This window comes from Heptranchias perlo, chromosome 5 (assembly GCF_035084215.1).
Source record: "Heptranchias perlo isolate sHepPer1 chromosome 5, sHepPer1.hap1, whole genome shotgun sequence".
NCBI classification, from domain to species: Eukaryota; Metazoa; Chordata; class Chondrichthyes; order Hexanchiformes; family Hexanchidae; genus Heptranchias; species Heptranchias perlo.
The window spans coordinates 22,442,863-22,469,743 of record NC_090329.1 but is presented as its reverse complement, the minus strand read 5'-3'; the positions used below and the strand labels follow the sequence as shown (position 1 = coordinate 22,469,743).

Sequence of the window (26,881 nt, the reverse complement as noted above, 5' to 3'; positions counted from 1 at the left end):
TCCACCTATTTCGCCCTCCCCTTTCCTCACTCTTTCCCTCATCACCTTTCGTTCCAGGTAGGCTTTGCTATACATCTTAGTGCAAAAGTTCCCTGACTGGGATTTATTTATTCTGGATATCGGTGGGAGGTTATTGCTAGTTCTTTTGAGACACCTGTGACTTGTTAGAAACATGGTTGAAAAGTAAAGCACTGGCATGTAGATGGCCCAAGAACACCACTGAGGTGTGTGTATGGAATTAAAGAAAAGTACTGGAACAACTTGCATTTATATAGTGCCTTTAACATAGTAAAACGACCCAAGGGGCTTCACAGAAGCGTTTTCAAACAAAATTTGACACCAAGCCACATAAGGCGATATTAGGACAGGCGACCAAAAGCTTGGTTGAAGGGGTAGGTTTTAAGGAACATCTTAAAGGAGGAGAGAGAGGCAGAGAGGTTTAGGGAGGGAATTCCAGAGCTTAGGACCTAGGCAGCTGAAGGCACGGCCGCCAATGGTGGAGAGATGAAAATCGGGGATGCGCAAGAGGCCAGAATTAGAGGAGCGTGGAGATCTCAGTGGGTTGTAGGGCTGGAGGAGGTTACAGAGATAGGGAGGGAGGGGCGAGGCCACCGAGGGATTTGAAAACAAGGATGAGAATTTTGAAATTGAGGCATTGCCAGACGGGGGCCATTGTGGGTCAGTGAGCATAGCGGGTGAACAACAAAAGCAAAAGTTATGCAGCTAAGCCACAACAGTCCACATCTCATTTATGGGCAGCATTCTGAAAGCCACTGCACAATTGCAGTAGCAATTACTGTAAAAGCAACTTGCTTATTTCATAATGTTAGTTTTATCTATCATCTTGCTGTCTGTATGTGATTCCATTGGCACTAGTTCTGTTTAAATGCTTTTGAATTTTTTTCCTCAAGTATGGAAGATTAAGGGGTGATCTAATTGAGGTGTTCAATATGATTAAAAGGTTTGATAGGGTAGATAGAGAGAAACTATTTCCTCTGGTCGGGGGAATCCAGAACAAGGGGGCATAATCTTAAAATTAGAGCTAGGCCATTTAGGGGTGATGTCAGGAAGCACTTCTTCACACAAAGGGGAGTGGAAATCTGGAACTCTCGCCCCCAAAAAGCTGTTGAGGCTGGGGGTCAATTGAAAATTTCAAAACTGAGATTGATAGATTTTTGTTAGGCAAGGGTATTAAGGGTTATGGAACCAAGGTATGTAGATGGAGTTAAGATACAGATCAGCCATGATCTAATTGAATGGCTTCCTCCTGTTCCTATGAAATAAGGCTCCATTTTGACCACTGTTTCGTTCTGTGTAATAACGACCATTTGCCTTGTTCCACAAATGTCTGTTTAAATCTTGAATCCCATACCCCCACTGCATAAACAGGAACTCTATTCATATTATTACAGTACAGTCTTACTGAGGACAAGCAACAGCTAGACAACACAGTTTTAATCTGAATAAACCCGCTTCATTTAAGAACTAGTCAATTCCTGCGTTCTACTGTGTGTAGTTATTGGGTCTGACGGAGTGTGTTTTCTATTGTGATAGACTGAAATCTGCTCGAGATGTGGTGTCTAGGACGGGTCACTCACTTGCCCTTGGCTGTCTTCATCGATATGTTGGTGGAATAGGCTCCGGGCAGCATCTGAAGACCAGTGTCAGTATCCTTTTGGCTCTTGCACAGGACGGTACTTCCCCTGAAGTGCAGGTAAAGTCCAGTCAGTCAAAGTCGGAATTCCTAGTAAGTTGGTTCCAGGTTGTTAAGTGATGTTGACTGGGTGGGTGTGTTTACATCTTTCAGACCTGGGCTCTTCACTCGCTCGCTCTGATTGTGGATTCGAGTGGTCCCATGTACCGTGGATATGTGGAGCCCACACTGTCGCTCGTCCTGACACTGCTGCTGACCGTTCCCCCGTCACACACGGAAGTACATCAGTGTTTGGGCCGTTGTTTGGGTGCGCTAATCACCACAGTTGGACCAGAGCTGCAAGGTAGGGTGGCGGGGAAAGTGGTGGGATGGGAACAGCCAGTGGATCTGTTACTGGACATGGCTATGTCTAACTTTTTTTTAAGCTTTCTAGGAATGTGAAATGTTCTGAATGTCATTAATTTGTGTTATTTTGCATGGTTAGCTGTCCCAGTTCTACGGTTTCATAAGAAGGAGTTGTTCAATTTATTGATGGTGCAACTAGAGGCAACTATTTAGTACTCAGTGTAGCTCAGTGGGTAGCATTCTCCCCTCTGAGTCAGAAGGTCGTGGATTCAAGCCCCACTCCACAGACATGAGCACATAATCCAGGCTGAAACTCCCAGTGAAGTACTGAGGGAGTGCTGCACTGTTGGAGGTGCCTTATTTCTGTTGAAACGTTAAACCGAGGCCCCGTCTGCCCTCCCAGGTGGATATAAAAGATTCCACGGCCACTATCATAGAATCATAGAAAGGTTACAGTACAGAAGGAGGCCATTCGGCCCATCGAGTCCGCGCCGGCTCTGTGCAAGAGCAAATCCAGCTAGTCCCACTCCCCCGCCTTATTCCCATGGCCCTGCAAGTTTTTTCCTTTCCAGTACTCATCCAATTCCCTTTTGAAAGCCATGATTGAATCTTCCTCCACCACCCTTTCAGGCAGTGCATTCCAGATCATAACCACTCGCTGTGTAAAAACGTTTTTCCTCATGTCACCTTTGGTTCTTTTGCCAATCATCTTAAATCTATGTCTTCTGGTTCTTGACCCTTCCGCCAATGGGAACAGTTTCTCTCTATCTACTCTGTCTAGACCCTTCATGATTTTGAATACCTCTATCAAATCTCCTCGCAACTGTCTCTGTTCCAAGGAGAACAACCCCAGCTTCTCCAATCTATCCATGTAACTAAAGCACCTTATCCCTGGAATCATTTTAGTAAATCTCTTTTGCACCCTCTCTAAGGCCTTCACATCTTTCCTAAAGTGTGGTGCCCAGAACTGGACACTACTACAGCTGTGGCCAAACCAGTGTTTTGTAAAGGTTCATCATGACTTCCATACTTTTGTACTCTATGCCTCTATTTATAAAGCCCAGGACCCCGTATGCTTTTTTAACCGCTTTCTCAACCTGCCCTGCTACCTTCAACGATTTGTGCACATATACCCCCCGATCTCTCTGTTCCTGTACCCCTTTTAGAGTTGTGCCCTCTAGTTTATATTGCCTCTCCTCGTTCTTCCTACTGAAATGTATCACTTCGCATTTTTCTGCATTAAATTTTATCTGCCACATGTCCGCCCATGCCACCAGCCTGTCTATATCCTCTTGAAGTCTATCATTATCCTCCTCACCGTATACTACCCTTCCAAATTTTGTCATTTGCAAATTTGGAAATTGTGCCCTGTACACCCAAGTCATTTATTTATATATATATATATATATATATATAAAAATAAATGACTTGGGTGTACAGGGAATATATATATATATTCAAGAAAAGCAGTGGTCCCAGCACCAACCCCTGGGGAACACCACTGTACACCTCCCTCCAGTCCGAAAAACAACCGTTCACCACTACTGTCTGTTTCCTGTCACTTAGTCTGTATCCATGTTGCTTCTGCCCCCTTTATTCCCTGGGCCGCAATCTTGATAATAAACCTACCATGCTGCACTTTATCAAACGTCTTTTGAAAGTCCATATAGACCACACCAACTGCATTGCCTCATCTACCCTCTCTGTTAACTCATCAAAAAACTCTATCAGGTTAGTTAAACACGATTTGCCTTTAACAAATCTGTGCTGGCTTTCTCTGATAATCCACATTTGTCCAAGTGACTGTTAATTCTGTCCTGGATTATCGTTTCTAAAAGTTTTCCCACCACTGAGGTTAAACTGACTGACCTATAGTTGCTGGGTTTATCCCTACACCCTTTTTTGAACAAGGGTGTAACATTTGCAATTCTCCAGTCCTCTGACACCAACCCAGTATCAAAGGATGATTGGAAGATTATGGCCTGTACTTCTGCAATTTCCACCCTTACTTCCCTCAACAACCTAGGATGCATCCCATCCAGACCAGGTGACATCTATTTTAAGTACAGCTAGCCATTCTAGTACCTCCTTTATCAATTTTTAGCCCATCCAGTATCTCAACTATATCTTTCTTTACTGAGACTCTGGCAGCAAAGGGAATTAGGGGTTATGGGGAGCGGGCAGGAAATTGGACATGAAGCTGAGTTCGGATCGGTCAATGCCCTGTGGGTGGCGGAGAGGGCCCAGGGGCTATGTGGCCGGGTCCTGCTCCGACTTCTTGTGTTCTTTAGATTTGTGGTTGGGATCAGATCAGCCATGATCTTATTGAATGGCGGAGCAGGCTCGAGGGGCCGATTGGCCTACTCCTGCTCCAATTTCTTATGTTCTTATGTTCTTATGTTCTTATGTTCCTCGGTAAAGACAGATGCAAAGTATGTCGAAGATGAGCAGGGGGGTTCTCCCTGGTGTCCTGGCCAATATTTACCCCTTAATCAACATCACTAAAAACAGATTACCTGGTCCTTTATCTCGTTTGCTGTTTGTGGGATCTTGCTGAGTGTATATTGACTGATGCGTTCTTCTACATTCCAACAGTGACTACACTTTAAAAGTACTTCATTGGGTATGAAGTGCTTTGAAATGTGCTGATGATGTGATAAGGTGCTCTATAGATGCACATTCTTTCTGTTAATGATCCAACTATTACCTGTTGTGGATTCCTTTATTGAAATCCTATTGGAACAACGATCCGTCATTAGGAAAAGTTACCCCTTCTCTATTATGGAAGTGTTTGCAAAGAAAGACTTGCATTTATATCGCGATTTTCTCCATCTCAGGACGACTCAAAGAGCTTTGCAGCCAATGAAGTAATTATTTTTTAAAGTGTAGTCACTGTTGTAATATGGGAGATGCGGCAGTCAATTTTGCACACAGCAAGGTTCCAAAAACAGCAATGTGATAATGACCAGATAATCTGTTTTAGTGATGTTGGCTGAGGGATAAGTATCGGCCAGGACACCAGGGAGAACTCCCCTGCTTTTCTTTGAAATAGTGCCATGGGATCTTTTACGTCCACCTGAGAGGGCAGACAGGGCCTCGGTTCATCCGAAAGATGGCACCTCTGACAGTGCAGCAATCCCTCAGTGCCGGTACTAGAATGTCAGTCTAGAAGTCTCTGAAGTGGAAACTACCCAGTGGTACAGTGGCATGATTTACTGTTGGAATTGATATCAGTGCCAGTAAACGGGATTTGATTCCTTCTAGGTAACGGAGCCTCTACATCTACAATACGCTCTTCGTGCCTTGTGGGCTGTGCCATTATGCAGGACCATTCGGACTCCCTCGCCCAGGCAGCAGCCATATCCTGCCTGCAGCAGCTTCATATGTTTGCACCACGTCACGTCAATCTGTCCAGTCTCGTGCCCAGCCTTTGCGTAAGTGGAATTTAGCAAAAGCAGTGTGGTTCGGTGCAGATGCAGTCCGTCAGCCGTGGCTCAGTTGGTAGCGCTCTTGCCTCTGAGTCAGAAGGTTGTGGATTCAAATCCCACTCCAGAGACTTGAGCACGTAATCCAGGCTAACACTCCAGTGCAGTACTGAGGGAATGCTGCACTGTTGGAGGTGCTGTCTTTTGGATGAGTCGTTAAACCGAGACCCCATCTGCTCCCTCAGGTGGATATGAAAGATCCCATGGCCACTATTCGTAGAAGAGCAGGGGAGTTCTCCCTGGTGTCCTGGACCAATATTTATCCCTCAATCTGGTCATTATCACATTGCTGTTTGTGGGATCTTGCTGTGCATAAATTGGCTGCTACGTTTCCTACATTACAACAGTGACCACACGTCAAAAAATACTTCAGTGGCCCTGAAGCGTTTTGGGGCGTCCCGAGGTCGTGAAAGGCGCTGTATAAATGAAAGTAATTCACGCCTTTATTTTTTTTATATATAGAAGAGTTGCAGTTGGTTTGGATGATTGGTTCCGAGCTCCTTCTAAGCGCTCTTCTCATGTCTGTGTTTAAGTTGCAGTCCAGCGTAAAATCAATCTCTTTCATAAAACATCCTGGATTGTTGACTTCAGACTGGCTTTGGACTCAGTAGGACAGACAAGTGTAGTACAATGCAACTGAGCAACACGCTACGACAGGTGTTCCCAGTGTAGCCTATCTTGCTACGTTCAATAATCCCAGCTATTACCGCTACTTTCTGAAGTGGTGTTATTTTTTTCTAATGGTGCTTTAGGTTTTGTGGTGAAGTTTCTAACCTTTTGTCCTGTGACACAGGATCTAACCACATTGATCTCGGGCCTACGGTTGTTGCTGGTGACAGTAATGCAGGAAATCATTGGTGTAAGAGGTTGACTCGCTATCGCCAGTAATGTCCCGTGTTACTTGGAGAACTCTTCTAATGAGCAGGGCTACCCTGCTTCTGTGTTCCCTTAGCATCAGGTACAGTGATGGATGCAATAGTGACCTCATTGTGTCTGTCCTTATACAACAACTACCACATGGAGTGTTTGAGGCGACACCATTCTCAATCACTTCAAATAATCTGAAATTTGAAGAGTTTGCATTTTTACAGAGGCTCATCACGTGCCAAATTACTTTTGAAGTGATTGCTGTGTAGGCAGCCAATTTGCATACAGAACTCATAGAATTTTACAGCACAGAAGGGGGCCATTTGGCCCATTGTGACTGTGCCTGCTCTTTGAAAGAACTATCCAATTAGCCCTACTCCCCATGCTCTTTCCCCATAGCCCTGCAAAATTTTCCCCTCCCAAGTATTTATCCAATTCCCTTTTGAAACTTATTATTGAATCTGCTTCCACCGCCTTTTCAGGCAACGCATTCCAGATCATAACAACTCACTGCCTAAAAAAAACTCTCCTCATCTCCCGTCTGGTTCTATTGCAAATTATTTTAAATCTGTGTCCTCTGGTCACCGACCCTCCTGCCTGTGGAAACAGTTTCTCTGAGAAAGGAAGATCAGGAAGTAGAATCATTATGGGTGGAAATAAGAAATAACAAGGGTCAGAAAGCACTGGTGGGAGTAGTTTTTCGGCCCCTAACAGTAGCTATACTGTTGGACAAAGTATTAATCAAGAAATAATAGGAGCTTGTAACAAAGGTAATGTAATAATCATGGGGAACTTTAATCCTCATATAGACTGGACAAATCAAATTGGTAAAGGTAGTCTGGAGGACGAGTTCATGGAATGTATTCGAGACGGTTTCCTAGAAGTGATGGAACCAACCAGGGAACAGGCTATTTTAGATCTTGTATTGTGTAATGAGATAGGGTTGATTAGTAATCTCACAGTAAAGGATCTTCTGGGGAAGAGTGATCACAATATGATAGAATTTCACATTGAATTTGAGAGTGAAGTACTTAAGTCAGAAACTAGAGTCTTAAACTTAAAGTCAATTACATAGGTATGAGGGGCGAGTTGGCTACGGTAGATTGGGAAATTAGATTAAAGGGTATGACGGTAGATAAGCAATGGCAAACATGTAAAGAAATATTTCAATATTCTCAACGAATATACATTCCATTGAGAAATAAAAACTCCACGGGAAAAGTGATTCACCCGTGGCTGACTAAAGAAGTTAAGGATAGTATTAGATTGAAAGAAGAGGCCTATAATGTTGCCAAGAAGAGTAGTAAGCCTGAGGATTGGGAGGGTTTTAGAAACCAGCAATGGATGACCAAGAAATTGTTAAAGAGGGAGAAAATAGAATAGGAAAGTAAACCAGCAAGAAATATTGTAAGAGCTTCTACAAGTATGTAAAGAGGAAGAGAGTAGCAAAAGTAAATGTTGGTCCCTTAGAGGCTGAAACAGGAGAAATTATAACGCGGAATAAGGAAATGGCAGAGATGTTAAACAAATATTTTGTATCTGTCTTCATAGTAGAAGACACAAAAAGCATACCAGAAATAGTGGGGAACCAAGGGGACTGATGGGAGTGAGGAACTTAAAGTAATTAATATCAGTAGAGAAAAAGTACTGGAGAAACTAATGGGACTAAAAGCTGACAAATCCCCTGGACCTGATGGCCTACATCCTAGGGTTCTAAAAGAGATGGCTGCAGAGATAGTGGATGCATTAGTTGTGATCTTCCAAAATTCCCAAGATTCTAGAACAGTCCCAGGGGATTGGAAGGTAGCAAGTGTAATCCCACTATTCAAGAAAGGAGGGAAGAGAGAAAATGGGGAACTACAGGCCAGTTAGCCTGACATCAGTCGGTGGGAAAATGCTGGAATCCATTATTAAGGAAGTGGTAACAGGGCACTTAGAAAATCATAGTATGATTTGGCAGAGTCATGATAGTTTTATGAAAGAGAAATCGTGTTTGACAAATTTATTAGAGTTTTTTGAGGATGTAACTAGCAGGGTAGATAAAAGGGAATCAATGGATGTCGTATATTTGGATTTTCAAAAGGATTCGATAAGGTGCCACATAAGAGGTTGTTACACAAGATTAGGGCTCATGGAGTTGGGGTTAATATGTTAGCATAGATAGCGGATTGGTTAACGTACAGAAAACAGAATAAACGGGTCATTTTCAGGTTGGCGGGCTGTAACTAGTGGAGTGCCACAAAGATCAGTGCTTGGGCCTCAGCTATTTACAATCTATATTAATGACTTGGATGAAGGGACCAAGTATAATGTATCCAAGTTTGCTGACAATACAAACCTAGTTGGGAAAGTGAGCTGTGAGCAGAATACAAAGAGATATAGACAGGTGAGAAGGCAAAAAGGTGGCAGATGGAGTATAATGTGGGCAAATGTGAGGTTACTCACTTTGGCAGGAAGAATAGAAAAATAGAATGTTTTTTTAAATGGTGAGAATGTAAATAATGAAATGTTCAAATGTTGGTATTCAGAGAGATTTGGGTGTCCTCATACAAGGAACACAGTTAGCATGCAGGTCCAGCAAGCAATTAGGAAGGCAAATGATATGTTGGCCTTTATTGCAAGGGGTTTGGAGTACAAGAGAAAGGAAATCTTGCTATAATTGTACAGGGCTTTGGTGTGACCACACCTGGAGTACTGCATACAGTTTTGATCTCCTTATCTAAGGAAGGATATACTTGCCTTAGAGGTGGTGCAACGAAGGCTCACTAGATTGATTCCTGAGATGAGAAGATTGTCCTATGAGGAGAGATTGAGTAAAATGGGCCTATACTCTCTGGAGTTTAGAAGAATGTGAGGTGATCTCATTGAAACATATAAGATTCTTAGAGGGCTTGACAGGGTAGATGTTGAGTGGCTGTTTCCCCTCGCCAGAGAGCCTAGAACTAAGGGTCATAGCCTCAGGATAAGGGATCAGCCATTTAAGACCAAGATGAGGGAAAATTTCTTCACTCATAGGGTTGTCAATCTTTGGAATTGTCTACCCCAGAGGGCTGTGGATGTTCAGTCGTTGAGTATATTCAAGACTGAGATCGATAGATTTCCCTGGAGTCCAAAAATCAAGGGATATGGAGATCAGGCAGGAAAGTGAGTAGAGGTCATGATCTTATTGAATGGCGATGCAGGCTCAAGGGGCTATATGGCTGATTCCTGCTCCTATTTCTTATGTTCTTATGTTCTCCCTATCGACTCTATCAAAACCCCTCATCACTTCCCACAAGCAGCAAATCAGATTAACAGCCGTTAATATTTATTTTGTGGTGATGTTGGGCGAGGGAGGAATGTTGGCCGACAAGAGCCTCCCTCATACAGTGCCGCAACATCTATTACATCCACCAGAAAAGGCAGGCTCAGTCTAACCTCAACAATGTAGCACTCCCATGGTGCCAGATGGAAGACTATGGGCTCGAGTCCTGGAGTGGGGCCCTCCCCCCACAACCTTCTGACTCCAAGACTATCCAATGAGCCAGGCTGGCACTCGAGGAGAAACGAGGGACTTTTTGTAGCAAGAGGAAGCGGCTTGAAAACAAAAAAAGCTGACAGATGTAAGAAGGTATAGATGTGGAGAAGATGTTTCCACCTGTGGGGGAGACCAAAACTAGGGGTCATAAATATAAGATAGTCACCAGTAAATCCAATAGAGAATTCATGAGAAACTTCTTTACCGGGGAGTGGTGAGAATATGGAACTCGTTACCACAAGGAGTAGTTGAGGCCAATAGCAAAAATGCATTTAAGGGGAAGCTAGATAAGTACATGAGGGAGAAAGGAATAGACGGATATATTGATAGCGTTAGATGAAGTAAGGTGAGAGGAGGTTCATGTGGAGCATAAACACAGGCATAGCCGAATGGCCTGTTTCCAAGCTGTAAAATTCTATGTAATTTTATGTAACGGTAAAGGATGAATAATTCAGACTGTAAGGTTAAATGCGCAGACTCCAAATCAGAGGCTGACTACAATTATACAAAGTGGCCGTGCAGTCCAACAAACTTAATGCCCACAGTCCCATCACGCTCGAGGAGTTTGTAGCAAAGACATGGTTTGACTGACAGCACCTGATACTCTACCTGACTGACGCCGGCAATAACCCTTCCGCAGGTCCATCTGTGCAGCTCTCACCTGCTGCTTCGCAGAGCAGCGGTCGCGTGCCTTCGCCAGCTCGCTCAGAGAGAAGCAGCCGAGGTGTGTGCCTATGCCATGAGCCTTGCGCGGAGCGCCGGAGACAAGGAAAGCAGTGGCATCGGTGAGTAATTCTCTGTTTTAGAGCAGGTGGGGGAAGAAACTTCTCTGAACGTAGCTCAGTGTGAATGTTTTAAGACCAGCAGTCACTGCTGCTGAGAATACCAGGCATGGGCATTACACGTTTGTGTGACATTCGTCTGACCCCTTGTTTTAAAAAAATAAAAAGGCTGAGTATAGTGACACCACAAGTATGGAGATGATTGGGTAATTCCCCTGTCAATCATGCCTGGAGCCCACACTGCTGTGTCTATTGATGCCACTGTATCAGCCAATGAGTTGGAGGCAGGGCAGGACTTATGGCAGGGCTCACAGCAAGCTGTCTACAGGAAACAAAGTCTATTTACTCAGCAAACAGAGTCTGTTCAAACAACGCACTACAGTAAACAGTCTACAGAGTCTATTTAAAAGAATTTCTACGCACTACAGCAAACACAACTCATGACCGAAACTACAGCAACTTCTCCCGATAAAAGCAGGATTATTTCTCCAGCAAAATACTGAGTGGGGGATAGTTACATAATACAAATTATATGCATAAAATCAGCCCCAATCACTTACAGGATAGCAATCTCTAGATATGATTGACAGGGAAATTACCCAATCGTCTCCATTCTGGCCAGGACTTGTGGTGTCACTATATGCAGCCATATTGCTGTAAGTGACTGGGATTGATTTTACGCACACAATTTGTATTATGTAACTATCCTCCACTCACTACATTTTTCTGGAGAAATAATCCTGCTGTAATCGGGAGACTTTGCTGTAGTTTCAGTCATGAGTTCGGTAAATTAAAACTATAAGTCCCGCATCCAACTCATTGGCTGACACAGTGGTGTCAATATTCACTCCGAGATAAAACTTAACTCCCCTCTCAAGATAGCACCAAGAGAAACGTCTTATGGGTTGTCTGCCGATCATTTGTCCACAACCATCATCAACCGTCATTTTGAGCCTCTGGCCCTTCTGCATTTGCTCAGAAAATGGTGCGTTTTACATAACATGGTCTCGCAAGAATTTTTTTGGCATGTGTTGCCACCAGTCGAAACCCTGCAGGTCATATTTGGAAAAATTCCCCCCCCACCACAGTTGTCACTGAAACAACTAATGAACTACGACTTACGTCGTGTTTCCACAGAGAGGCAAGCAGTGTCTTCAGTACTCGTTCACACTGCTATGAAGCTGGCTCCAGTAGAGCACCAGCTCAGGCTGCTGCCCGTCAGTCTCCAGCTGCTGGTGTGAGTTTAATGATTGCAAAGAGTTGACGTTTGTCTTTTGTTTTTTGTCCTGATCACTAAGATGTGAATGACTTTATTTTTAAGGACACGTTCGGACTGGCTGCTTTTACACCAGTGTGAGGCTCCCTTGACCCCAGTGATCTAGCTACCACTGCATAGTCTGCGCCTCCCAGTTTTATACCGTACTCTTGTCTTGCTACCCAAAAGGGGTTCCGCACCCACTCCAAAAAATACCAAGTGCTTTGGAAAAGCTTCACTGGAGATGGTCAATGAGTGAGTGAGAGTGTGAGGTGGTGTAAGGTTTTTTGGTTTAAAAACCAAGGTGCAGGTTGGTCACTTGCCTCTTGTATAGAATCATGGAGCATAGAAGGATGCCATTCGGCCCATCGTGCCTGTGCCAGGTCTTTAAAAGAGCTATCCAATTAGTCCCACTCCTCCATAGCCCTGCAATTTTTTCCTCTTCAAGTATTTAACCAATTCCCTTTTGAAAGTTGCAATTGAATCTGCTTCCACCGCCCTTTCAGGCAGTGCATTCCAGATCATCGTAACTTGCTGCATTAAAAAAAAATTCTCCTCATCTCCCCTCTGGCTCTTTGCCAATTATCTTAAATCTGTGCCCTCTGGTTACCGACACTCCTGCCACAGGATATACTTTCTCCCTATCTACTCTATTAAAACCCTCCATTATTGTGAACTCCTCTACTAAAATTCTATACATGCCTACATGATGTGTAATTCATTGCATGCAAAGTTCTTCGAGACGTTTCTGAAGAGGTCCGATAAGGCAGTCTGTGCACGGGAATGTCTCTGTCTTAAGCCATGGCCCCCGAGAGGAATCCTGAGAAACCGGTGCAGCTGGAATTTCAACATTTGCAGCAGTGAGGTGATTAAAGTCTGCTTTTCCACCTCAGATGTAAATATCACGGAGACGGGCCTGGAAGGAGTGTTGTTTGGAATGCTGGACCGTGAGACTGACCGTAAACTGTGTGCTGACATCCACGACACGTTGGGCCACATGCTTTCATCCTTGGCAGTACTAAAGCTTTCTCATTGGCTGAAGCTCTGCAAAGACGTCCTGGCTGCATCAACTGGTAAGAAATCAAATCAGCATGTGGCAAGTAACCTGCAGTTTCTGGAAAACTCTTCATATTTTTGTGCCCGCTATTTGTTTCTATATAACCCTCCCCCATAGGGGTCCAGGTCAGAGAATTAGGAACATAGAAACAGGAGGAGGCCATTCAACCCCTCGAGCCTGTTCCACCATTCAATTAGATCATGACTGATCTGTATCTTAACCCCATCTACACGCCTTGGTTCCGTAACCCTTAATACCCTTATCAATTTTCAATTGACCCCCAGCCTCAACAGCTTTTTGAGGGATAAGTTCTAGATTTCCACTCCCCTTTGTGCGAAGTGCTTCCTGACATCACCCCTGAACGGCCTAGCTCTAATTTTAAGGTTATGCTCCCTTGTTCTGAACTCCCCCACCAGAGGAAATAGTTTCTCTCTATCTACCCTATCAAGTCCTTTAATCATCTTGAACATCTCAATTAGATCACCCCTTAATCATCTATGCTTGAGGGAATACAAACCTAGTCTATACAAGCTGTCCTCATAATTTAATCCTTTTAGCCCTGTTGTGGTAAATCCTCCACTCACTGAGGGGACCTGGCCTTGGATTTCAGGGGAGAGGCATTGAGTCTCCCCCACCACCTACCACAGCCCCCCCCACCCCCAAGAGGATGGGAGTGTCGGAGGGAGAGCCATCCCCGGTTTGCTATCACTGGCCACTTTCAGAGGGCCTCCTGGCCCAAGGATGGTCAATGGAACAGGGAGAACCATTCGGTAGAAAATGTCATGGAAGAGCTGGCCCAATCACCTTCTCGCCCCACACTTCCTGCAGATCAGGAGCACGGGCCTTTACTTTGTCCCTCTGGGACCTCCTGACGCTGGCACTAATTGTAGTGCCCCCACCACTTTCCTAGCTGGCATTGGGTGGCTCCACATTGACTGGCCACCATACCTGGGACCAGCCTCCTCCATAGGTCATTGGCGCACCATATGCTATATATGCCCACCACCGTATAATGGCAGCCAAGTGGACATTTCTGAGTGTTAATTGTGTAATCAATTTTATATTGAATGATTTTAAGATCTAATCTACTGTAGTAAAAGAAAGAACTTGGAATTTATACACCTTCTTTCCCGGCCTCGGGAAATAAAGCAGCTTAGCGATTCAGATCTGGTCTCATTTTATCCGTCTGCCTGAAAAAGATTGGAGAGGCTTTTAGAGGCACGTTGAAAGGCACAAATACAGGTTTAGATCGCAAGGGGGTACTATTGCTTTTCCCCTGGGTTCCGCTATCATGTAAGTAGATATTGGGCAACGTGAGTCTACCCTGGCATATAAGTGGCAAGGGATCTACTTCTGGCAATGATTGACGTCACTGAACCTGTGAAAATATCTAGGAAGAAAGAAAGAACTTGTAATTCTATCATGCCTTTCACGACCTCAGGACTTCACAAAGCACTTTATAGCCAATGAAGTACTTTTGAAGTGTAGTCACTGTTATAATGTAGGAAAATGCGGCAGCCAATCTGTGCACAGCAAGACCCCACGAACAGCAATGTGATAATGACCAGATAATCTGTTTTTAGTGATGTTGGTTGAAGGATGAATATTGGCCAGGACACCGGGGAGAACTCCCCTGCTCTTTTTCCGAATAGTGGCCGTGGGATCTTTTACGTCCACCTGAGGGGGCAGACGGGGCCTCGGTTTAAAACCTCGTCTGAAAGACGGCACCTCTGACAGTGTAGCACTCCCTCAGTACTGCACTGGAGTGGGAATTGAACCCACAACCATCTGACTCATAGAGGCGACAGTAAAGCAGTATTAAAAAATAAAGTGATGTTCTAATTGGGATTTTTTTTGTCATGGCTTTTACAGATGCAAGTGCTACAGGTCAATTAGAAGCAATGAGGGATGAAGATGGAGAGAAAAAGGATGAAATGGACGATGAGGTTATGTTCACTAGCACGGGTGACGATGAGAAATTGAAGCCCTCTGTAGCCCCACGGTGGGCCACCCGCGTGTTTGCTGCCGAGTGTCTGTGCCGTATCATCCTGCTCTGTGAGAACGCAGACAAGGGTCACTTTGATCTTGCCAAGGCTCGGGCCACGAGACTGAAGAGTCCCAAATGTAGGTCCCCTGCTCATGTCGTTAACCATTGATTGCTGTCCTTTTCCCACTGGGTGAAGCATCACTCGCTTGGCGCGGCTCTGGAAATTGGTGACTTGTCACAAATAATTCCATGAAGCTATTACATAAAATTACATTGAATTTAGTGCACAGAAACAGGCCATTCAGCCCAACTGATCTATGCTGGTGTTTATGCTCCACACGAGGCTCCTCCCAACCCTCGTTATCTCACCCTATCAACATATCCTTCTATTCCTTTCTCCCTCATGTACTTATCCAGCTTTCCCTTAAATGTATCTGTTATTCGCCTCAACTACTCCTTGTGGTAGCGAGTTCCACATTCTTACCACTCTCTGGGTAAAGAAGTTTCTCCTGAATTCCCTATTGGATTTATTAGTGACTACCTTATGTTTATGGCCTCTAGTTCGGGTCTCCCCCACAAGTGGAGACATCTTCTCTACGCCTACCCTATCAAACCCTTTCATAATTGGTGTGAGGGAGAAAGGAGTAGAAGGATATGCTGACAGGGTGAGATGAAGTAGGGTGGGAGGAGGCTCGTGTGGAGAATAAACACCGGCTTAGACCAGTTGGGCCGAATAGCCTGTTTCTGTGCTGTAAATTCTATGTAATTTTAAATACCTCTATTAGGTCACCTCTCAGCCTTCACTTTTCTAGAGAAAAGAGCCCCAGGCTGTTCAGTCTTTCCTGAAATAAGTTATAACCTCTCAGTTCTGGTATCATAGTAGGTACAGCACTGGAGGAGGCCATTTGGCCCATCGTGCCTGTGCCAGCTCTTTGAAAGAGCTATCCAATTAGTCCCATAGCTCTTTCCGCATAGCCCTGTAAATTTTATCCCTTCAAGTATTTATCCAATTCACTTTTGAAAGTTGCTATTGAACCTGCTTCCACCACCCTTTCGGGCAGTGCATTTCAGATCATTACAAGTCACTGCATAAAAATCATCCTTGTAAATCTTTTTTGCACCTCCTCCAGTGCCTCTATTCTTTTTGCAATATGGAGACCAGAACTGTGCATCGACTTGAAAGTGCCTGTGTATCAGCGACATGCCCGTCATCATACACCAACTTTTATAACATAAGAATTATTAGCCCCTTTATATACTTTGCTTAAATTACAGTGTTTAATTTTTGTTGATATGCAGAGCAAAAGTTAAAACAGGCTATTTTCACCACCAAAGCAAGTGCTTTTGAAACAGTCCAGGGTAATGGAGGGGGGGATTTCTGACACTGCATATATTTCCCCAGAGATCCAGTGTTTTATTCTCCACTCTTTGACCATTATGCAGGTGACCTGTTGGTGTTGCATCTTTCCGACCTCATTCGCATGGCCTTCATGGCGGCCACTGACCACAGCAACCAGCTGAGAATGGCCGGACTTCAGGCACTCGAGGATATCATCAAGGAATTTGCTTCTGTCCCAGAGCCCGAGTTTCCAGGCCATGTGATCTTGGAGCAGTATCAGGCAAATGTAAGATTAGCACGACCAGAAAGCGCATGCCTGTAATGTACTTTGTCGCACAATAATAATATGAATTAATCAGGGTAGTGAAGCAGTTAAACGAGGAGGTGTCTGTGTGCACTTTCTGCCAGCTTTTGCCATTATAAATTCCTATGTCCACATTTATAATGGAAACTGCCCATGTAAATTCGTCGTGCTGTACTTACACCCTTTCACCATGGAGGTGCTGCAGTGTCTTGGCAGGAGGGTGTATATACAACATTACATGTTTGCACTTTCCATTACAAATGTGCACGTGGGAATTTATAACAAAACTTTAAAAACAGGGACAGCATATAACTTTAAAATGGGGACTGAATTATGTGGACGCGCTCTTGTTCAATATTGTCTGCCCTCTAACCTTGTTTCACCTGAAGATTGCATTTGGTTTGACTCCCAGTGCGCAATACATTGAGAGATCAGCGAGTCTTATTGATTTGCCATTGAGTGCAAGCGCACTTTAAACAGAGTTTAAGTACACGTGATTGATCAATTCCAACTATTAACCTGATTCACAGCAACAAACAGTGTAAAATTTGCGGAAACATGTGCACTATGAAATGGAGTTATAATATTGGGCATGGTGAGACAGCAGGAGATGCATGTCGATCTATTCGCTTCATACAGTTATCACTGATTTTGAGCTCCTGACAGGGAGCCTCAGCCACTGAGGGTGGTTATCGGAAATGATGGCACACTGTGTACGATTTACTGCCCACGATTGGGCAACTGTGTGCATTGCAGTATTAGAAATCTAGAATAGAGACCCAGCCTGACTTCAGAGCAAAAGGGGGCCACGGATAAACTCTTCCTGCTCCACTCCGCAGTTATGTCGGGCCACGACTGCGGATTTACACTAGTGGGGTGCGAAGTGAAATAATTGTAACTGTGCACTAAGATATATAAGTTATCTTCAGAATAAGTGTATAAACAATTGCACAATTCACGGATTCCGGAAAACTTAAACTAAAGCACGTAAACATTGATATTTTGCTTGTTTTATGGCTAGAGATATAGAATAAAGAAGTCATGTAATAGTGAATCTGTATAAAACCTTAGTAAAACCACAGTTGAGTTTTATGCTCCATGATTTAAGAAGGTTGTTGAGGCAGTAGAGAGGGTTTAGTGCAGATTCACAAGGACACTGCCTGGTATTAAGAAATAGAAATACGAAGAAAGATTTGAAAAATTTGGACTCATTCGGAGATTATGGAATGATTCGTTAATTGTTAACAGATGGGGCACAGTAGATAGAAACAGACTCTCTCCTGTGATTTGAAGGGTCTAAAACAAGGCGACTTAGATATAAGGTTAAATGTAAGAGATTTAGGACAGAGCAGGAGAAACTTTTTCACACAGAGGATTGTGAGGCGGTGGAATGCACTACTAGAGTTAGCGATTGAGTAGAGACTATGTCAACATTTAAGAACAGGTTAGATAGGTGGTTGAAAGAAACGGGATAAAGGGATATGGGAACAGGGTGGGCAAATAGGATTAAGATGTGGAGGATAAACACCAACACGGACTGGTTGGGCCAAATGGCCTATTTCTGTTTTATAATTCCAGTGTAATTCTGTGTTTCTTTTAAAGTGTGATTCATTATGCATCTAAAGGTTAACTTAGTGAGAGTCCACTTCACTCGATATGAGCTTAGGTTGGAGATAGAGTTATAACATTATCGCTCTGATATTCTGACCACTAGCGAGGTTCTGTGCCAGCCACAGACCCTCACAAAATTACAGCTCTAGTCTTTTTTTCCTCTTATTAATTACAGAGGCGTTATGGGGTTTTGAGCCTAGCATTTTAAACTTGGGATTGGTGCCAGGAAGGGGCACCGGAACGAACTAAGAGGAGTAGTGTCAGACTCCCTGTGTGTATGAGGAGTTTGCACAGTATGAAATATCATCAACACTGGATTACTGGCTTTGAATTTTAGTCTTACATTCCAACTCCCAGTTTAGTGCATACAGAGTTTCAAATACCTGAGCCAAATGGTAGAGGATTACCAAAAGGGTGATAGAAAATCAATTGGAGAGGAATATAGGTCACTGTTATTGAGCAAATCTGCCCTTCCAAATCCTGAGATGCTCTTCAGGGATTCTAAACACAATCTGCACGGGACTCTTGACTTCACCATGCACCCTTCCTCTAAATTAATGCCAGGCATTTCTCCACCTCTCTATTCAAAAAGGGTGTAAGGATAAACCCAGCAACTATAGGCCAGTCAGTTTAACCTCAATGGTGGGAAAACTTTTAGAAACGATAATCCGGGACAGAATTAGCAGTCACTTGGACAAGTGTGGATTGATTAGGGAAAGCCAGCACGGATTTGTTAAAGGCAAATAATGTTTAACTAACCTGATAGAGTTTTTTGATGAGGTAACAGAGAGGGTTGATGAGGGCAATGCGGTTGATGTGTATATGGACTTTCAAAAGGCGTTTGATAAAGCATAATAGGCTTGTCATCAAGATTGAAGCCCATGGAATAAAAGGGGCAGTGGCAGCATGGATACAAAATTGGCTAAGTAACAGGAAGCAGAGAGTAGTGGTGAACGGTTGTTTTTCGGACTGGAGGAAGGTATACAGTGGTGTTCCCCTGGGGTCGGTACGAGGACCACTGCTTTTCTTGATATATATTAATGACTTGGACTTGGGTGTACAGGGCACAATTTCCAAATTTGCAGATGACACAAAACTTGGAAGTGTAGTAAACAGTGAGGAGGATAGTAATAGACTTCAAAAGTCTGCAAATGTGGACCAAAAGGCATTGGATAAGGTGCCACATAAAAGATTACTGCACAAGATAAGAGCTCATGGTGTTGGGGGTAATATACTGGCATGGATAGAGGATTGGCCAACTAACAAAAAACAGAGTCGGGATAAAAGGGTCATTTTCAAAATGGCAATCTGTAACCAGTGGGCTGCCGCAGGGCTCAGTGCTGGGGCCTCAACTATTTACAATGTATATCAATGACTTAGATGAAGGAACAGAGTCTCTTGTGGCCAAATTTGCTACTGATACAAAGACAGGTGGAAAAGCAAGTTGCGATGAGGACACAGTGTCTGCAAAGGGACATTGACAGGTTAAGCGAATGGGCAAAAATTTGGCAGATGGAATATAATGTGGGAAAATGTGAAGTCATCCACTTTGGGAGGAAAAATAAAAAAGCAAAATATTATTTGAATGGAGAAATACTACAAAATGCTGCAGTACAGAGGGATCTGGGTGTCCTCGTACATGAAACACAAAAAGTCAACATACAGGTGCAACAGGTAATCCGGAAGGCAAACAGAATATTGGCCTTTATTTCTAGGGGGATGGAGTATAAAAGCAGGGAAGTCATACTCCAACTGTACAGGGTGCTGGTGAGACCACATCTGGAGTACTGCGTACAGTTCTGGTGCCCTTATTTAAGGAAGGACATACTTGCATTGGAGGCAGTTCAGAGAAGGTTCACTAGGTTGATTCCGGGTATGGAAGGGTTGCCTTATGAGGAAAGATTGAACAGGTTGGGTCTATACTCATTGGAGTTTAGAAGAATGAGAGGAGATCTTATTGAAACATACTATATTCTGAGGGGAATTGATAGGGTAGATGCGGAGAGGATGTTACCCCTCATGGGGGAATCTAAAACTAGGGGGCATAGTCTCAGAATAAGGGGTCGCCCGTTTAAGATGGAAATGAGGAGGAATTTCTTCTCCCAGAGGGTCGTGAATCTTTGGAATTCTTTACCCAAAAAGCTGTGGAGGCTGTGTCATTGAATACATTCAAGGCTGAGTTAGACAAATTTTTGATCAGCAAGGGAGTCAAAGGATATGGGGAAAAGGGAAAGTGGAGTTGAGGTAAAAATCAGATCAGCCATGATATCATTGAATGGCGGAGCAGGCTCGAGGGGCCAAATGGCCTACTCCTGCTCTCCTATCTCTTATGGTCTTAAGAGGACACAGACAGGCTGGTGGAATGGGCGGACACGTGATAGATGAAATTTAACGCAGAAAAATGCGAGGTGATACATTTCGGCAGGAAGAATGAGGAGAGGCAATATAAACTGAAGGACACAATTCTAAAAGAATACAGGAACAGAGAGATCTGGGGGTGTACATACATAAATCGCTGAAAGTGGCAGGACAGGTTGAGAAAGCAGTTAAAGCATACGGGATCCTGGGCTTTATAAATAGAGGCATAGAGTACAAAAGTATGGAAGTCATGATGAACCTTCATAAAACACTGGTTCGGTCACAACTGGAACATTGTGTCCAGTTCTGGGCACCGCACTTTAGGAAGGATGTGAAGGCCGTAGAGAAGGTGCAGAAAAGATTTACTAGAATGATTCCAGGGATGAAGGACTTTAATTACATAGATAGACTGGAGAAGCTGGGGTTGTTCTCCTTGGAACAGAGACGATTGCGAGGAGATTTGATAGAGGTGTTCAAAATCATGAAGGGTCTAGACAGAGTAGATAGAGAGAAACTCATTGGCGTAAGGGTCAAGAACCAGAGGACATAGATTTAAGGTGATTGGCAAAAGAACCAAAGGCGACATGAGGGAAAACCTTTTTACACAGCGAGTGGTTAGGATCTGGAATGCACTGCCCGAGGGGGTGGTGGAGGCAGATTCAATTATGACCTTCAAAAGGGAACTGGATAAGTACTGGAAAGGAAAAATTTGCAGAGCTACAGGGATATAGCGGAGGAGTGGGACTAGCTGGATTGCTCTTGCATAGAGCCGGGACGGACTCAATGGGTTGAATGGTCTCCTTCCGTGCTATAACCTTTCTATGATTCTATTCTGTATCAATTCAAAAAAGTTTGCACAGACTACCAGTGGGGAAGCTCCGCGGACACATTGATGTCCTGTATGTGGAACCATATCCCGGACAGAACAGCACACAGACGTTCAAATGTTGTTAAACACCCATTTCTGAACCAGGGCTCCAGAAGCCTGTATTAAGTTATGAGAATATGTGGCAGGGCAATTTGTACTACAGTGCAATTAGTACATTTAATACTACAGTACATTTTATACAATGCAATTAGTATAGTACATTTAGTACCGTACAACAATTACTTTAGATTATATTCAGTGGTATAGTGTATTAATACTACATTACATTTACTCAATTACAATTAAAATTGTGCTGCATTTAGTATTACAGTACAATTAGTACAGTATGTAACATTTAGTACTACACTACACTTAATACGTTACAGTTAGTACTATAGTACATTTAGCACTATTATATAATTTCTCCGATGTCTTCCCAAAACGTACCAAGATGAAATTGATCAGACATGGCTCTTCTTCACAGTTACCACTGGATGATTTGTGTTGCACCACCTATTCTTATTTAAATAAACACATGTACCCAAAGGGTACAACACGGCATCTACCCGCCAAAGTGGAAAATTGCCCAGTTATATCCTGTCCACAAAAAGCAGGACAAATTCAATCCAGCCAATTACCGCCCCATCAGTCTACTCTCAATCATCAGCAAAGTGATGGAAGGTGTTGTCGACAGTGCTATCAAGCAGCACTTATTCACCAATAACCTGCTCACCGATGCTCAGTTTGGTCCTGGCGGAACCCATTTGGCTCCAGACCTCATTACAGCCTTGGTCCAAACATGGACAAAAGAGTTGAATTCCAGAGGTGAGGTGAGAGTGATTGCCCTTGACATCAAGACAGTATTTGACCGAGTGTGGCATCAAGGAGCCCCAGTAAAATTGAAGTCAATGGGGAAAACTCTTCAGTGGCTGGAGTCATACCTTGCACAAAGGAAGATGGCAGTGATTGTTGGAGGCCAATCACCTCAGTCCCAGGACATTGCTACGGGAATTCCTCAGTTCCTAGATCCAACCATCTTCTGCTTCATCCATTATAAGGTCAGAAGTGGGGATGTTCGCTGATGATGGCACAGTGTTCAGTTCCATTCGCAACCCCACAGATAATGAAGCGGTCCATGTCCGCATGCAGCAAGACCTGGACAACATCCAGACTTGGGCTGATAAGTGGCAAGTAACATTCGCGCCAGACAAGTGCCAGGCAATGACCATCTCCAACAAGACAGAGTCTAACCACCTCCCCTTGACATTCAACGGCATTACCATCGCCGAATCCTCCACCATCAACATCCTGGGGGTCACCATTGACCAGAAACTTAACTGGACCAGCCACATAAATACTGTGGCTACAAGAGCAGGTCAGAGGCTGGATATTCTACGGCGAGTGACTCACCTCCTGACTCCCCAAAGCCTTTCCACCATCTACAAGACACAAGTCAGGAGTGTGATGGAATACTCTCCACTTGCCTGGATGAGTGCAGCTCCAACAACACTCAAGAAGCTCGACACCATCCAGGACAAAGCAGCCCACTTGATTGGCACCCCATCCACCCCCCTAAACATTCACTCCCTTCACCACCGGTGCACTGTGGCTGCAGTGTGTACCATCCACAGGATGCACTGCAGCAACTCGCCAAGGCTTCTTCGACAGCACCTCCCAAACCTGCGACCTCTACACCTAGAAGGACAAGAGCAGCAGGCACATGGGAACAACACCACCTGCACGTTGCCCTCCAAGTCCCACACCATCCCGACTTGGAAATATATCGCTGTTCCTTCCTCGTCGCTGGGTCAAAATCCTGGAACCCCCTACCTAACAGCACTTCACCACACGGACTGGAGCGGTTCAAGAAGGTGGTTCACCAATTAGGGCAATTAGGGGTGGGCAATAAATGCTGGCCTTGCCAGCAACACCCACCTCCCATGAATGAATTAAAAAAAGGTCATGTACCCACACAAACACGTACCACATGCACCCACACGCAAGCACAATCAAACGCTGCCTCAATGATAGGCAAGGCAGATTCGCCGATCCCAGGGGAGCCTTGTCCAAAGGGTTTGAGGTTTGGAGAACTTACCCTAATACCTTTCTGAGATTGTATAGAATCTTGATAAATAAATGATTCTTATTTTCAGTCTCCACTAACAAATATTAATTCTATAGGGAGCCCGGGTATGGTTCAAAATGAGGGCTTCGACAGTGTGATGGGGAAATCTCACCTGACCATACAGGCAGCAAGTTTTCAATAGGAATTGAAGGGTAAAATGACCGGTTCCACAATCTCAGCAAGGAGCCGGACTTGAGGGGCAGTTCAGGTCAGAGATGAGCCTGCAACAGTCTAGCGCCAAATTCTGCAACCCACACTCCCCTGGGAGCATTGGATCGATGCATTTAACCTGCATCCCCGGGTGTTTATGCCTGTCAGAATAAGGGAGCACGGTGTGTGTGAATTTACTCTATATGTCGGGTATTGGTATTTGTCATTGTCAGGATAAGGGAGCACGGCGAGGGTGAATTTACCCTGTACACTCAGGTCTTTTATCATTGTCAGGATAAGGGAGTACGGCGAGGGGGAATTTACCCTGTACACTCAGGTCTTTTATCATTGTCAGGATAAGGGAGTACGGCGAGGGGGAATTTACCCTGTACACTCAGGTGTTATCACTGTCAGAATAAGGGAGCACGTGTGAGTGAATTTATCCTGTACGCTCCATGCAACGATGCCCTGGTCCTATTTGTTAGTGGTGGTTGAACCTCTTGCAGAGAATGAGGAGGAACGTGCCTGCAGTACGATGGTGTTATTCTGCTGACGAGAGAGTGCTTGTGCTGTATCAATGGTAACCTGGGTTTTCAGTGGCAGTGACATGTTTTGTTTTAATTCAGGTTGGAGCAGCCTTGAGACCAGCTTTTTCCCAGGATACTCCATCGGATATCACCGCTAAAGCCTGCCAGGTAATTAGTTAGTCACTATGAAATCCACAATGCAGTAACTGATCGTTAACATGCTCAAACTTCACTGGAAGTTAACCATATCTAGATGATCACCAATGCAGTTATCACATTTTTTTTCATCAATAAAACACACGTTCTCTGATAACAGCCCCCGCAATGAACCATCTGGTTAACAACACCTTGCATTAATGTTGTGTAGGTAACATATTAATGGTTTCAGGCAGAAGCAGACCTTCGGCCCATCTAGCCCACCTAACCATACTATTCCCTTGGCCCATTTGTAATACCCCTGAATCCCATTCGTTGACAAGAACCTGTCTGGTTCCTCCTTGAAACCCATTAAGGTTTCTTCTTCCACCACCTGTGCGGGTAATCTGTTTCACATACTTACCACCCTCTTAGTAAAAAATAAATTCCACCTGTATTTTCCTATTTTCTCTTGTTAGGAACGTAGGAACAGAAAGGAGGCTGTTCATCCTTGAAATCCTGTTCCGTCATTCAGTTAGATCACGGCTGATCTGTATCTCAACTCCATAGCTCTTGATACTCTTATCCAGCAACAATCTATCGATCTCGTAGTCTTGAAAATCTCCAGCCTCCACAGCCTTTCGGGGGAGAGAATTCCAGATTTCCACTCCCCTTTGTGTGAAAAAGTGCTTCCTGACATCACCCCTGAATGGCTTAGTTCCAATTTTAAGATTGTGGCCTCTTGTTCTGGACTCCCCCACCAGAGGAAATAGCTTCTCTGCATCAATCCTATCGAATCCCTTTATCATTTTAAACTCATAAATTAGATCACCCCTCAACTTTCTGAACTCAAGGGAATACAAGCCAAGTTTAAACAACCTGTCCTCTGATTAATCCTTTAAGCCCTGGCATCATTCTGGTGAATCTGTGCTGTACCCGCTTAAGATAAAGGCCAATATTCCATTAGCCTTTTGATTACTTTTTGTACCTATGCATTAGCCTTTAGTGATTTGTGTACATGGACACCTAAATGCCTTCGCTCCTCCACAGCTCCCATACTATCACCATTAAGAAAATATTCTGATTGGGTTTTCTCAGATCCAAAGTAAATGATCTCACACTTGCCCACATTGAACTCTATCTGCCATAGTTTTGTCCACTCAATTAGTCTGCAATTTCCTGCTCCCTGCTACACAACTTACTGTGCCTCCTAACTTAGTATCATCCGCAAACTTGGATATACAACTCTCTATTCCTTCATCCCAGTCATTATTATATATGGTGAACAGCTGAGGCCCCAGAACAGATCCCTGGGGAAAACCATTTGTCACATCCCACCAATATGTAAATATGACCCCTTGTGCTTAAATTCTGTACTAGACAAAAAAATCTTTACTGGGATCCAATTTGACCAAAGCTTTTATAATTTTGAAGACTTCTATCATCTCCCCTCAGTCTTCTCTTTGCAAGAAAGAAAAGACCCAAGGTAGTCAGTCTTTCCTCATATGATATTGAGGGAGGGGTGACTACCTCTGTTGAACAAATTCCATTTTAACCGCTGGACGTCAGCAAAGATGGCTAACCTAAAGTCGATCACCTTCCGATCTTAACAGGCTGTACAATAACCTTGGTATGTCATAAAGCCGCCACATTCTACGGGGTAAGTTATTGGTGAGACCGCACCTGGAATACTGCATACAGTTTTGGTCTCCATACTTAAGAAAAGACATACTTGCTCTCGAGGCAGTACAAAGAAGGTTCACTCGGTTAATCCCGGGGATGAGGGGGCGGACATATGAGGAGAGGTTGAGTAGATTGGGACTCTACTCATTGGAGTTCAGAAGAATGAGAGGCGATCTTATTGAAACATATAAGATTGTGAAGGGTCTTGATCGGGTGGATGCAGTAAGGATGTTCCCAAAGATGGGTGAAACTAGAACTAGGGGGCATAATCTTAGAATAAGGGGCTGCTCTTTCAAAACTGAGATGAGGAGAAACTTCTTCACTCAGAGGGTGGTAGGTCTGTGGAATTTGCTGCCCCAGGAAGCTGTGGAAGCTACATCATTAGATAAATTTAAAACAGAAATAGACAGTTTCCTAGAAGTAAAGGGAATTAGGGGTTATGGGGAGCGGGCAGGAAATTGGACATGAAGCTGAGTTCGGATCGGTCAATGCCCTGTGGATGGCGGAGAGGGCCCAGGGGCTATGTGGCCGGGTCCTGCTCCGACTTCTTGTGTTCTTTAGATTTGTGGTTGGGATCAGATCAGCCATGATCTTATTGAATGGCGGAGCAGGCTCGAGGGGCCGATTGGCCTACTCCTGCTCCAATTTCTTATGTTCTTATGTTCTTATGTAAACGTGTGAAATCCGGCAACACCTCGATTTTAAAAAAAAATTCTCAGCCTTATTTTCAAATCCCTCCATGGCCTCGCCCCTCCCTATCTCTGTAACTTCCTCCAGCCCTACAACCCCCCCTGAGATCTCTGCGCTCCTCCAACTCTGGCCTCTTGCTGAT

General features: G+C 44.1%; 1 protein-coding gene across 3 annotated transcripts in view; it reads left to right on the top strand.

Annotated features, from left to right (window-relative positions):
* heatr5b (HEAT repeat containing 5B) overlaps positions 1–26,881 on the top strand; it is a 116,337-nt gene that overhangs the window by 73,493 nt on the left and 15,963 nt on the right. For all 3 annotated transcript variants that reach the window (XM_067984109.1, XM_067984110.1, XM_067984111.1), the window contains exons 19-26: positions 1,555–1,714; positions 1,808–1,997; positions 5,264–5,433; positions 10,509–10,653; positions 12,799–12,978; positions 14,835–15,086; positions 16,393–16,574; positions 24,331–24,399. In XM_067984109.1, coding sequence (XP_067840210.1) covers positions 1,555–1,714; positions 1,808–1,997; positions 5,264–5,433; positions 10,509–10,653; positions 12,799–12,978; positions 14,835–15,086; positions 16,393–16,574; positions 24,331–24,399 — 1,348 coding nt within the window. The remainder of the gene's footprint in view (positions 1–1,554; positions 1,715–1,807; positions 1,998–5,263; positions 5,434–10,508; positions 10,654–12,798; positions 12,979–14,834; positions 15,087–16,392; positions 16,575–24,330; positions 24,400–26,881) is intronic.